Consider the following 13558-nt stretch of genomic DNA (forward strand, 5'->3'; position numbering starts at 1 on the left):
CATCCTCCCCCAACCTGCCTCTATACCCTTTCCGGACCCAGAGACCCTTCCTCTGAAGGACCGAGTGTCTTCCTCCTTTGGCATGGTCTTTGGAGACTGCTGGGTCTCTGTAGGAGGGGGACCCTTTCGGGGGGAGTTTCTGCAAGTGAAATGGCTCATAGGGAGATGGTGATCTGGGGTTTTTGCGACTGCAATGTGCTTCTTGGGGGAAGGGGGTCAGGAATATACGGCCTTTGACTCTCCTTCAGGTGTAAGGCGTTAGGGTTATTGCTTAAACCAAATCACTCCCTTTTAAAGCATATTGGCTCCTGGGAGATGGGTTGGGGACTGCTTGATAAGACATCTCTTGTTCTGGGTCCTGAACTTGGGGGCCTGAAGCCTGCGGGATTCCCTAGAGGTCACTGACTTGCGTGACCTAAGTCGTTCATAAACGGCACGAGAAGGGTTACGGCCAGAGGGTGGGGACTTGGGTTACACCCCCTCACCTCCATGCCTGCCCTGCCTGCAGGACCCTCATCTGTGGTCCTTCCCCTCCCCACCCCCTTCCTCCCACTTGAAGATGAGCTTTGCAATGTGGTGATGTCATTGTCAGCCAGTCAGAAGCTGCTGCTGACGACATGTGACGAGCAGAGGCTCCCGTAGGGGGATTGCATGTGGGGCTGGGATACTGGCGCAGGTATCTCCCGGGCATGGTGACCCTGGGGTTTGTCACCCATCCTACTGCTTTTGGATGAGGGACAGAACAGTGCCAAGGCTAGATCTGCAGCGGTTCCACGAGGAAGAAAACTTTGTGTCTTCAGCCACTACTTAAAATTTTTTTTTTTTTTCCCGAGGTCTTACTCTAGCCCAGGCTGACCTGCAATTCACTGTGTAGTCTCAGGCTGACCTCAAACTCACGGCGCGCTGGGATTAAAGGCGAGCGCCACGGAGCCGCTACCTCTTGCTTATGATGACGGGTGTTTTGATGATAGGGTGTGGGGGTTCCTGGGCCGTTAGTGGCTAGGGCTTCTCCAGGGCGGTTTGAGAAAAACTGATTGCTCCCAGTGGAAGACCTTCAGCCTTGGTGGTTAGGAAGGGGGAGGAGTGTCCTGTGATTGAACGCGGTGGCTCAGGCTCCTTAGTCCTAGCACTTACTTGGAAGGCTGAGGCAGAAGGGTTGAGAGTTTGGGAAGATCAGCCTGTGTCTCAAAAGCAAAACACAGGAACGTAACCTCTGGGGCCACGTGGTTTAGGACATCAGTGAGAGGTGGATTAGACTGAACACCTCAGGTCTGACTCTGTAAAGCTGTGTTCCATGGGAAGAACCGGGATCCTCCAAAGATTGCGTGGGCCTGACTCAGTTTGCTTCTCCTGACCTCCCGACTGCAGCGTTTTTCTTTTGCAGAAGAAGAACGGAGGGCACGGGCTAACGACCGAGAATACAATGAAAAATTCCAGTATGCGGTGAGTGACGTGAGGCCACTTTGAGTCAGAAGGGGAAGGGGACAGGAGCCTCTGAGGTTGGGACTGATGGCTGATTGGGAAAGGTGCTTGGAGGAGGCAAGGCGTACTCAGCCACTCTCCATCTATTGCTGGGTTTGATTTTTTTTGTTTTTGTTTTATTTAATTTTTATTAACATTTTCCATGATTATAACAAAAATCCCATGGTGATTCCCTCCGCCCCCCCCCACACACTGGTTTTGTTTTTTGAGGTACGGTCTCACTCTGGTCCAGGCTGACCTGGAATTAACTGTGTAATCTCAGGGTGGCCTCAAACTTATGACGATCCTCCTACCTCTGCCTCCCGAGTGCTGGGATTAAAGGCGTGCGCCACCACGCCCGGCTAGAGTTTGACTTAAAAAAAAAAAAAAATATATATATATATATATATATATATATATGTGTGTGTGTGTTTTCTTTTGTTTAAGAGAGTGAGAGAGGCAGATAGAGTGAATGGGTGTGCCAGGGCCTCTAGCCAATGCAACTGGGTCCCAGACACATGTGCCACCTTGTGCATCTGACTTATGTGGGTCCTGGGGAATTGAACCTGTGTCCTTAGTTTTTTTTTTATTTTTATTTTTTTTTATTTGAGAGAGGGAAAGAGGCAGAGAGAGAGAGAGCGAATGGGCATGCCAGGGCTTCCAGCCATTGCAAACGAACTCCAGATGTATGTGCTACCTTATGCATCTGGCTTACGTGGGTCATGGGGAATTGAACCGAGGTCCTTTGGCTTTGCCTGCAAACGCCTTAACCGCTAAGTCATCTCACCAGGCCAAACCTGTGTCCTTAGGCTTCACAGGCAAACATCTTAACCGCATCTCCACCCCCTGGATTGACATTTTCAGGCTATCCAGCAGTGAAGCAAATTACACGGATCTGGAGAAATCTCTTCCCTTTCTCCATTCCGCACTTGTGGCTAAGGGCAGAGGTTGGAGAAGGACAGAGATGGGTGAGGCGGCCAGCCTCTGTCCTGTCCCGGGCTGGGGTAAGGAGGGATCTCATCACCTTTTCTCTCGTTGCCACAGAGTAACTGCATCAAGACCTCGAAGTACAATATTCTTACCTTCCTGCCTGTCAACCTCTTTGAGCAGTTCCAGGAAGTTGCCAACACCTACTTCCTGTTCCTTCTCATTCTGCAGGTGAGTGACCTCTGTTATGTCCTCTATAACTTACAAAGCTGGGTAGAGACAAAAGAAGGGAGAGGATTCAGGGCAAGGAGGCACGGGTGGGAGACTTGTGTGTTCTGCCCCGGGGTGAGGGCAGTCGGTTGGGGCCAGAGAAGGGAAGGTCCTCCGTGGACAGAGGAGCTGGCAAAGACCTGAGCTTCACTGACCGCCAGCTGTCACCGTGGGGTTCTCCCTCCGCCTCTGAGCCTCAGGGTCCCTCAGCGCAGCGCGTTCCAGTGTGCAGGGCTGACAGCAAGGAGTGGGCTGAAGACCTTTTGTTTTTCCTGCTGCATCTGCATGATGGGATGCGGCAACCAGGTGCTTCGGACAAAATAGTTAACTGATTTTGTGACAGCAGCTTGAGGGGCTAGCCGTGGAAGATCCGGACGGCGTATTATACATGAAGCAAGTCGATGTAAAGCACGGTGTCAGTCAGCATCAACACACACGATTGTATTTTGGTTGTCTTCCAGTTTAGATCACTTGTTTCTGTTTTCTTCACCTCGCCCCCATATTTATTTGTGTGTGTGTGCGTGTGTGTGTGTGTATTGGCATGCTGTCAGGGTTTCTTGCTGCTGCAAAAGAACTGTACATGCATTCACCACTTTACATCCGGCCTTATGTGGGTGCTGGGGAATCGAACCTGGGTTTACAGGTTTTGCAAGCAAATGCCTCTAACTGCTGAGCCATCCCCACAACCCCTGTTTCCCATTTTTAAAGAATTTATTCAAAGTTATTGCACTGTGTTAACGTATAGTGCAAGGGGCGTTTATTTTATTTTATTTTTTTGTTTTTCAAGGTAGGGTCTCCCTCTAGCTCAGGCTGACTAGGAATTTACTATGTAGTCTCAGGGTGGCCTTGAATTTACAGCAATCCTCTTACCTCTGCTCCCGAGTGCTGGGATTAAAGGCATGCATCACCATGCCTGGTTTATAAGGGAGCTTTTTTTTTTTTGAGGGAGGATCTCACTCTAGCTGAGGCTGACCTGGAATTCACTATGTAATCTCAGGGTGGCTTTGAACTCACAGTGATCCTCCTACCTCTGCCTCCCTAGTGCTGGAATTAAAGGTGTGCACCACCATGTCTTTCTAGGGACTTTTTTTGATAAAAAGGAAACTTATATTTTCTGTTTATTTCTCTGTGCCTCCTACTCTGTAATTGTTGCCAAACAAACAAACGAACCCAGTCAGGTGGAGGCCCTGGCGTGCCCATTCTCTCTCTTTCTTTGCCTCTTTCTCTCTCATAAATTAAAAAAAAAATGGATATGGTGGGATGTACCTTTAATCCCATCACTCAGGAGGCAGAGGTAGAAGGATTTCCCTGAGTTTGAGGTTAGTCTGAGACTACGTAGTGAATTTTAGGTCAGCTTGGGCTAGAGTGAGACATGCCATGAGGAAAAAATAAAAAAAGGGAGAGCTACTAGAAACCACATGTCAGTTAAGAACTTGCTTCTCTGTTACTTAAGTTAATTTGGATTCAATGTAGAGTGGGAAGATCTTAATAGTTTAATTCTTGAGCTAAGGAAATGATCTATCCTGCAAGTTTAAAGAAGAAAAACTACACAGTGAATTCCAGGTCAGCCTGGGCTAGAGTGAGACCCTACCTGGAAAAACAAAAAAAATGTATAAATAAACCCTAAGTAAATATTTAAAAAGCTGAAGGACTTTTGACAAAATTTCTAATTTTTAAAATTCATTGAAATTTAAATCCTCAATTATTTTCTCAATTAAAAAAGTGGAGGAAGGGCTGGGGAAATGGCTTAGTCATTAAGGCATTTGCCTCCATAGCCAAAAGACTCTGGATCAATTCCCCAGGACCCATGTGAGCCAGATGCACAAGGGGTGAATGCATCTGGAGTTCATTTGCAGTGACTGAAGGCCCTGGCATGCTCATTCTCTCTCTATTTCTGTTTCTTCCTCTCTCTCTCTGTCTCTCTCTCCCAAATAAATAAATAATATATATATATATATTTTTTTTTTAAAGTGGAGATATATATATATATTTCTTAAGTGGAGGAAGCTGGGTGTGGTGGTGCACAACTTTAATCCCAGCACTAGGGAGGCAAAGGTAGGAGGATCAGTGTGAGTTTGAGGCCACCCTGAGACTACATAGTGAATTCCAGGTCAGCCTGGTCTAGAGTGAGGCCCTGCCTTAAAAAACAAAACAAAACAAAAGGCAGGAAGGGCTGAGGAGGTTGCCTAGTGGTTAAAAGTGCTTGCTTGTAAAGCCTGTTGATGCAGATTTGGCTCTCCAGCACCCATATAAAACCAGATGCAAAAAAATAGCTCAAGAGCCAGGCACGGTGGTGCATACCATTAATCTCGGCATTGGGGAGGCATAGGTAGGAGGAACACCATGAGTTCGAGGCCACCTTGAAACTACATGGTGAATTCCTGGCTAGCCTGAGCTAGAGTGAGGCCCTACCTCAAAAAAACCAAAAAATTATGATAATAATAAAAGGGTCGGGTGGCTGGCATTTGCAGTGAAGGATGCACACACACGCATGCAGGTAAATAAATAAAACTATGTATATATATATTTAGTGGTTAGGGCTCTCGCCTGCGAATCCTGAGGACCCAGGTTCGACACCCCAGGACCCAACGTAAGCCAGATGCAGAAGATACGCATGCGTCTGGAGTTTGATTACAGTGGCCAAAGACCCTGGCACACTCATATTCTCTCTCTCTCTCTCTCTCTCTCTCTCTCTCTCTGTCTCTCAAAAAAATAATATATATACATACATACATATATATATTTAAAAGAAGTTGTTGGCAGCACTGGATGAGGCTTGGGAAACACGCCTCTCTCCTCTTTTCAGTTGATCCCACAGATCTCTTCCCTCTCCTGGTTCACTACCATTGTGCCTTTGGTCCTCGTCCTCACCATCACGGCTGTCAAAGACGCCACTGATGACTACGTGAGTTGTCCCCCGCCACCCCCCACCCGCAGTGAAAGTCCTCGGTCACCTTGACATCCCTTGTCTGGTGCGTTGGGAAGAGAGCTGGCCTGTGAGCGGTTCGCAGCTCCTTAACGGCCTGAGTCCCCCGATGGCCGGGGCCCCTGGAGCGGGAGAAGGTGTCTCACTCCTCAGTTCTTTTTCAGTTCCGCCATAAGAGTGATAACCAGGTGAACAACCGGCAGTCTCAGGTGCTGATCGGTGGAATGTGAGTGCCCGGCTGCAGGCAAGAGCCCCTGGGAGGAAGAGGGCCCTGGGGACCTGTGCAGCTGCTCACGGCTCTTCATGTCTTCTCATTGCTACAGTCTCCAGCAAGAGCAGTGGATGAATGTCTGTGTTGGTGATATTATCAAGCTAGAAAACAACCAGTTTGTGGCGGTAAGGGACAAGGTGCCCCTCTGACCTGCAGGGTGCTTCTTCCTCTTTGGTAGAAAGGGACAGCCCTAGCCAGGCGTGGTGGCGCACGCCTTTAATCCAAGCACTCAGGAGGCAGAGGTAGGAGGATCGCTGTGAGTTCAAGGCCACCCTGAGACTACAGAGTGAGTTCCAGGTCAGCCTGGGCTAGAGCGAGACCCTACCTCGAGAAAAGGGACGGTCCTTCTGATTTTTTATTGCCTGACACCCATGAAGGGGACCTTCATAGGGGCGGGCTTCCGTGTCATGTTACTGTGGACAGGGTGGCCGTTGATGCACTTGGAGCTAAGCAAACCGCAGAGAGCCGCTGGCCGCCTGCAGTTCTCACTGGGCTTTCTCCCCAGGCGGACCTCCTCCTCCTGTCCAGCAGCGAGCCTCACGGGCTGTGCTACATAGAGACGGCAGAGCTCGACGGGTGAGTGCACGCTTGCTGTCGGCCTCCCTTTCTTAGGATTGGTTTTGTAAGAAGTCCCCAGTTTTGGGCCCTGAACCTTTTAGGAAAGGTAGGGGTTAGAGAGGCTCTGGGTGGGTCGAAATTTTGCTGGGCTCAGCATTGGGGGTTCAGGCACTGGTAGGACATGGCAGCCGGGCAGGGAGCCTGGACTCAGGGCTCTTGTTCTTCCAGAGAGACCAACATGAAGGTGCGCCAAGCCATCCCAGTCACCTCGGAATTAGGAGAGATCAATAAGCTTGCCAAGTTTGATGGTGAGTAGTCTGCAGGGCGAGGGGCAGGCGGAGGAGGGGGGTTGGGGTCTGGGTTCACTTGTTTTGGTTTTGGTTTTTCGAGGTAGGGTCTTGCTCCAGCCCAGGCTGACCTGGAATTCACTAAGTAGTCTCAGGCTGGCCTTGAGCTCTTGGTGATCCTCCTACCTCTAGTGCTGGGATTAAACGTGTGCACTACCATGCCTGGCTTTTTTTTGTTGTTGTTGTTGTTTTGAGATAGGGTCTCAGGCTGACCTGGAATTCTCTATGTAATCTCAGGGTAGCCTTGAACTCACAGTGATCCTCCTACCTCTGCCTTCTGAGTGCTGGGATTAAAGGCATGCGCAACCACGCCCGGCTCTGCCTTTTTGTTTTGTTTTGAGGTAGGGTCACACTCGAGCCCAGACTGACCTGGAATTCACTATGTAGTCTCACGGTGGCCTTGAACTCATGGTGATCCTCCCACCTCTGCCTCCCCAGTGCTGGCATTAAAGGCAGGCGCTACTATGCCTGGCAAGGATTTATTTATTTATTTATTATTGTTTGGACTTTCGAGGTAGGGTCTCACTCTAGCTCAGGCTGACCTGGAATTCCCTATGCAGTCTCAGGGCAGCCTTGAACTCACAGCGATCCTCCTACCTGTGCCTCCCACGTGCTGGGATCAAAGGTGTGCGCTGCCCCGCCCCGCCCTGTGTACCTGTTCTGTGTGGTCCTGAGGGTGCACTCCGGGCCTAGGCAGTAGGGCCTCTTCCACCGAGCCGCATCCTTAGCCCCGATACGTGTACTGTTCCTAGCAGCTCATGCTGTCCTCCTCTTTTTTTCCTGAGAGCTTGGGCCAGCTGGTGCTCCTGCCAGCAGGGAAGTGCGTCCCAGCCGCCGTCCGTCCGTCCGTTTTTTTTTTTTTTTTATGACCACGCAACAGGACCTGAGGCAGCGGTGCTCTTGTCGCCCGTTCAGGTGAAGTCATCTGCGAGCCTCCCAACAACAAGCTGGACAGATTCAGCGGGACGCTGTACTGGAAGGAGAGCAAGTTTCCCCTGAGCAACCAGAACGTGCTGCTGCGCGGCTGTGTGCTGCGAAACACGGAGTGGTGCTTCGGGCTGGTCATCTTCGCGGGTGAGCCTCTGCGCCGCAGAAGGAGCGCACGCAGCGCAGGGCCAGGCCGGCAGCAACACGACCTGCAGTCCTGGTGGCTGGAGAGGCGGCTCAGTTTGGTTAAAAAGCATTTGCTTGCAAAGCTTGATGGCGCGGGTTTGATTCCCCAGGACCCGCATAGAATCAGGTACACGAGGTGACACACGTGTCTGGGGTTCACGCGCAGTGGCTAGAGGCCCTGGTGCACCCGTTTTGTTTTGTTTTGTTTTCTCTCTCTCTGTGCTTGCAAATAAACAAAAATATTAAAACAGGGCTGGAGAGATGGCTTAGCAGTTAAGGCACTTGCCTTCTAGAAAGCCAGAGGACTCAGGTTTGATTTCCCAGGACCCACATAAACCAGATGCACAGGCGGTGCACGTGTCTGGAGTTCCTGCGTCGTGGCTAGAGGCTCCGGCATGCCCATTCTCTCTCTCTATCTGCCTCGTTATTTCTCTCAGAGTTAAATAACAGTAAAAATTTCTTTAAAAAAAATATTAAAACAAATCCCAGCACTTGGGAGGCCGAGCTAGGAGGATCGCCGTGAGACTACGTAGTGAATTGCAAGTCAGCCTGGGCCAGCACAAGGCTCCACCCGGACGCGCTGCAGTGTGGAAGTCGGGCCCCAGAGCCACAGGCGGACTTGTTACCCCGGCCTCCGCTCTCCTCCAGGTCCGGACACCAAGCTGATGCAGAACAGCGGCAGGACGAAGTTCAAGAGGACGAGCATCGACCGCCTGATGAACACGCTGGTGCTCTGGGTGAGCGAGCTCCCCAGAGCTGCAGCCGCCTCCTGCCTGCGTGCGGCGCTCCTAACGCACCCCTCTGCCCCCCCTTCCCTGCTTGACATTTGGGGCTCCCGATATGGTCTTTTTTTTTTTCAATTTTTTTGTTTATTTTTATTTATTTATTTGAGAACAACAGAGAGAAAGAGGCAGAGAGAGGGAGGGAGGGAGGGGATGGGTGCTCCAGGGCCTCTAGCCACTGCAAATGAACTCCAGACGCATGCGCCCCCTTGTGCCTATGGCTAACGTGGGTCCTGGGGAATCGAGCCTTGAAACGGGGTCCTCAGGCTTCACAGGCAAGTGCTCAATTGCTAAGCCATCTCTCCAGCCCTCCCTGGTTTTTTTTTTTTTTTTTTTTTTTTTGAGGTAGGGTTTCACTTTGGCATAGGCTGACCTGGAATTTACCATGTAGTCTCAGGGTGGCCTTGAACTCACGGCGATCCTTCTACCTCTGCCTCCCGTGTGCTGGAATTAAAGGGGTGTGCCACCATGCTTGGCTTGGGCCCCAGCTTTGGAGCTCAAGCCACTGGCAGGTCAGCCACTCATCAGCAGTGTTTCGGAATCTTACTGGATTTGAAAGATGTTACTTTGAAAGGCGTTGAATATGCATGAGTCAACAACTTGAGGGGAAACCATCCCTTCTCTGGGGCCCGCTTGTGATGGTCACTTGGTGTAGCATGTGGCCTTCCTTCTGTTAGCCTTCGCCAGGGACAAGGAGGCCTTCATGGAGGTGGAAAGAGAATTAAAAGAAAAGTTTCCATTGGAAAGGTGGTTAGCAGGGTCTTTTCCCGTCAACTTCTAAGGATGAAAGACCCCAAAGGAAAAGTTTCTGTTCATTTTTGGCAGTTTCTGAATCCTTCTCTTGTTTGGCTAGAAATTGGAGCTTTGTTGGGCTTTCCTTCCCCTCCTCTTTGCACCCCTCCTGCCAGCTGGCTGCCCCCCACTTGCCAGCGTGCAAAGGCTGAGACCAGGAGAGTTTCCACCTTGGCTGAAAGGGTTTTCAGAAGCCCGCCCTGGCGTGGGTCAGTCCCCACGCCGTGCCTCACCTCGCCCCCCTATTGGACACAGAATGGCTCTTGTGTTTTTTATATGTTTTTTGTTTTTTGAGGTAGGGTTTCATTCTATCCCAGACTGACCTGGGGTCCACTCTGTAATCTCAGGCTGGCCTCAAACTCATGGCAGTCTTCCTACTTCTACCTCCCTGGTGCTGGGATTAAAGGTGTGCGCCACTACGCCTAGCTATGGCTCCTGTTTTCCTGCTTTGGAAGTAGTTGCTGGGAACCAGACAGTGGTCCCCATTGTCCTTGCTGCCTTTCTCTCAGTGTCTTATCTGTAGCACAGACTGGCCTTGAATTGAGGTCTTCCTAAGCCAGGTGTGGTGTGGCTAATGCATGTCACCCCAGCCTGCAGGAGGCCAAGGCAGAAGGAATGCTACAGGTTTGGGGTCAGCCTGGTTACACAGTGAGACCCTGTCTCAAAAGAAAGTGAAAAGGGTCTCGGGGTGTAATTTAGTGGTCCGGTGCCTCGCACGTACAGGGTTCTGGGTTCAATCCGCAACAAGAGGCCGTCTGAGGAAGACCCATGGGCTAGCACAGGTCAGAAGTTATCTACGAACAAGTGCCTTTAACCGCGGGGCCACTTCGCAGCCCCAGAGCAGCTAAGTTGCAGTAAGCTTTTTTATAAAAAGAACATTTTATTTTTATTTATTTGACAGAGGGAGAGAGAGTGAGAGAATGGGTGCGCCAGGGCCTCTAGCTACTGCAAACAAACTCCAGATGCGTGCGCCCCCTTGTGCATCTGGCTTACGTGGGTCCTGGGGAATCGAGCCTGGGTCCTTTGGCTTTGCAGGCAAACGCCTTAACCACTAAGCCATCTCTCCAGCCCACAATAAGCTTTTTTTTTTTTTTTTTTTTAAATTGTTTTATTTATTTGCAAGTAGAGTGAGACAGAGAGAGAGGGGAGACAGAGAATGTGTGTTCCAGGGCTTCTAGTCCCCTAGTTTTGGGCTTCCTAGGCAAGGGCCTTCACTGCTGTCCCATCTCTCCAGCCGACAATACGCTTTATTTTATTTATTTATTTATTCATTTATTTCAGAGAGAGAGAGAGAGAGAGAGAAAGGGCATGCCAGGACTTGCAGCCACTGCAAACAAACTCCAGACGGGTGCGCCTCCTGGTGCATCTGGCTAATGTGGGTCCTGGGGAATGAAACTGAGGTCCTTTTCACTTTGCAGGCAAGTGCCTCAACCTCTAAGCCATTTCTCCAGCCCCGACAATAAGCTCTTTTGATGCATCAAAAGTAGTTGTTTGGAAACAACAACAAAAAAGAATTAGAAAAAAGCCAGGCGTGGTGGCACATGCCTTTAATCCCAGCACTCAGGAGGCAGAGGTAGGGGGGATCTCTGTGAGTTCAAGGCCACCCTGAAACTCTATAGTGAATGCCAGGTCAGCCTGGGCTAGAGTGAGACAACTTCCAAAAGAGAAAAAATAGTTCATCCCCACTCTTACCTCCTTTGAGGACTCCTAAAGGATCTAGATGGAGAGCTACTTAACTTTCACAGCCTCCCCATCATACAAATGACACACGTTGAGAGAGAAGGCTGCGTGATAAGTCAGTGGCAGACAGGAACCTGGTACCAAGAACCCGTCCCGAGCTCTTAGCCGTGGAGCAGTACTGCCAAGTTTGAAGCCGCCCGGAGCCGGTGTGGTGGCGTCCTGCTGAAGCACCAGCACTCGGGCGGCGGAAGGCGGAGGGGGGGGAGAGGAGCAACGCTTAAAGACAGGCCTCTGCTGTGTAGAAAGCCCAAGACCCGCCTGGGATACATGACACCGTGCCCCAAAGCCAAACCCCACCAGGCGCGGGGGCGCACGCCTTTAACCCCAGCACCGGGAGGCAGAGGTAGCAGGATCTCTGTGAGTTCGAGGCCACCCTGAGACTCCATAGTGAATTCCAGGTCAGCCTGGGCTAGAGTGAGACCCTACCTCGAAAACACAACAGAACAGGAAAACCCACCTGGGCTTTTACAGCCTCTGTGAAATGACCTTTTTAGAGATACACTTGGTTTTGTGTGCATCCCGAGTTGAGTCTTTGCCTAGCCCCTGCGTTTCACTCCCCCCAGATTTTCGGGTTCCTGGTCTGCATGGGGGTCATCCTAGCCGTCGGCAATGCCATCTGGGAGCACAAAGTCGGGAAGCGCTTCCAGGTCTACCTGCCCTGGGACGAGGCGGTGGGCAGTGCCTTCTTCTCCGGCTTCCTCTCCTTCTGGTCCTACATCATCATCCTCAACACTGTTGTGCCCATTTCCCTGTATGTCAGGTACGTGCGTTTCCTGCCCTGGGGTCTCTAGGGAGCTCAGGTGGCTCCTTGGTGGTTCCTTTCAGAAGGAACGTGGGCTGGGCGTGGTGGTGCACTCCCGGCACTCGGGAGGCAGAGGTAGGAGGATCGCCGTGCGTTTGAGGCCAGCCTGAGACTACATAGTGAATTCCAGGTCAGCCTGGGCTAGAGTGAGACCCTACCTCAAAAAAACAAAACAAAACAAAACAAAAACCCCAAAATAGCAGGAACATGGATGGAGTCCTCTTCCTTTACTAGGATTGTTTTATCAGTGTATCTTTGTGTGCAAAAGAAGCCTTTGTCCCCTGGCACTCTGGATTACGGTAGAACAGCACCTGTAAGGATTTACCCAGCACCTATGAACGTGGGCATGTTCTGGGCAGAGCAGCGTGACGGGCGCCGTATGTGCTAGGAACGAATCTCTTTGCTTCTGAAAGCTCAGGATTGATAGAGAAGGACAAACCTACGCATGTTGTAAAAGAAAACAGGAACAAGTGCCATTGGAATCATGTCTGCCTGGAGTCTTGTGTAAGGAGGGGGAGCTGGCATGTGTCTGGTGGCCTCTGCCTTCAGAGGTGTCTCAGGATGAGCACCAGACGGTGACGTGGCTTGAGGGCTGCACCTGGTACAGGGTTCTCAGGAGTGTTGGCCATTGCACCAGGGTGGTGAAGGTGGAGCTGGGAAGAGGAGGAGGAAGAAAGAAGGCCGGAAATAAGGGCAAGGAGATGGATCCTGGGGTGGCTTAGGGAGCAGTTAGGCAGGAGCTTGGACCGTGAACAGGAAGCTGGGGAGAAAGATCTGGAAACAGATGCTTGCTCCTGACTGCAGAGGGTCTTGGCTCTTTGTCTGTGGCCTTTGTATTTTACTTTGTAAACCGTGGCTGATTTTTCAAGTCATCTGAAGAATGAATTCTAAAAAGTGTCTTTTTTTTTTTTTTTTGCGAAGTAGGGTTTCACTCTAGCTCAGGCTGAACTGGAATTCACTATGGAGTCTCAGAATGGCCTTGAACTCACAAGGATCTTCCTACCTCTGCCTCCCAAATGTTGGGATTAAAGGCATGTGCCACCATTCTTGGCTCTAAGAAAACCATCTTACGAAATGCTTTAGGAAGTGTGGTGTGCAGCATGCATTGGTAGAAAGGGAGGTCTAGAACATTTAAAATAAAGAGGCCAGTAAAGGGCTGGAGAGATGCCTTAGCAGTTAAGGCATTGCCTGTGAAGCCAAAGGACCCAGGTTCCATTCCCCAGGACCCACGTAAGCCAGTCACAAGGTGGTGCATGTGTCTGGAGTTTGTTTGCAGTGGCTGGAGGTCATGTTGCACCCATTCTCTCTCTCTCTACTTGCCTGTTTCTTTCTTTCTCTCTCTCAAAAATTAAATAAGTAAACAAAATAGCACTCCGGAGGCAGAGGTAGGAGGATCACCATGCGTTTGAGGCCACCCTGAGAGTACATAGCGAGTTCCAGGTCAGCCTGAGCTAGAGTGAGACCCTACCTCAGAAAAACAGAGAAAGAGAGAGAGAGAGAGAGAGAGAGAGACCAGTGAAAATGAAGGGAGGAAAAGGACAGACTCAGGAGGCATTTTTCTACCTCATG

At 50.6% G+C, this 13558-nt stretch overlaps 1 protein-coding gene across 3 annotated transcripts in view; it reads left to right on the forward strand.

Annotated features, from left to right (window-relative positions):
* Nucleotides 1-13558, forward strand: part of Atp8b2 (ATPase phospholipid transporting 8B2) — a 32094-nt gene that overhangs the window by 3424 nt on the left and 15112 nt on the right. For all 3 annotated transcript variants that reach the window (XM_045138125.1, XM_045138124.1, XM_004667220.2), the window contains 10 exons: nt 1385-1443; nt 2506-2619; nt 5465-5563; nt 5749-5810; nt 5908-5980; nt 6361-6431; nt 6642-6721; nt 7676-7834; nt 8522-8610; nt 11751-11947. In XM_045138125.1, coding sequence (XP_044994060.1) covers nt 1385-1443; nt 2506-2619; nt 5465-5563; nt 5749-5810; nt 5908-5980; nt 6361-6431; nt 6642-6721; nt 7676-7834; nt 8522-8610; nt 11751-11947 — 1003 coding nt within the window. The remainder of the gene's footprint in view (nt 1-1384; nt 1444-2505; nt 2620-5464; nt 5564-5748; nt 5811-5907; nt 5981-6360; nt 6432-6641; nt 6722-7675; nt 7835-8521; nt 8611-11750; nt 11948-13558) is intronic.

Source organism: Jaculus jaculus, chromosome 19 (assembly GCF_020740685.1).
Source record: "Jaculus jaculus isolate mJacJac1 chromosome 19, mJacJac1.mat.Y.cur, whole genome shotgun sequence".
NCBI classification, from domain to species: domain Eukaryota; kingdom Metazoa; phylum Chordata; class Mammalia; order Rodentia; family Dipodidae; genus Jaculus; species Jaculus jaculus.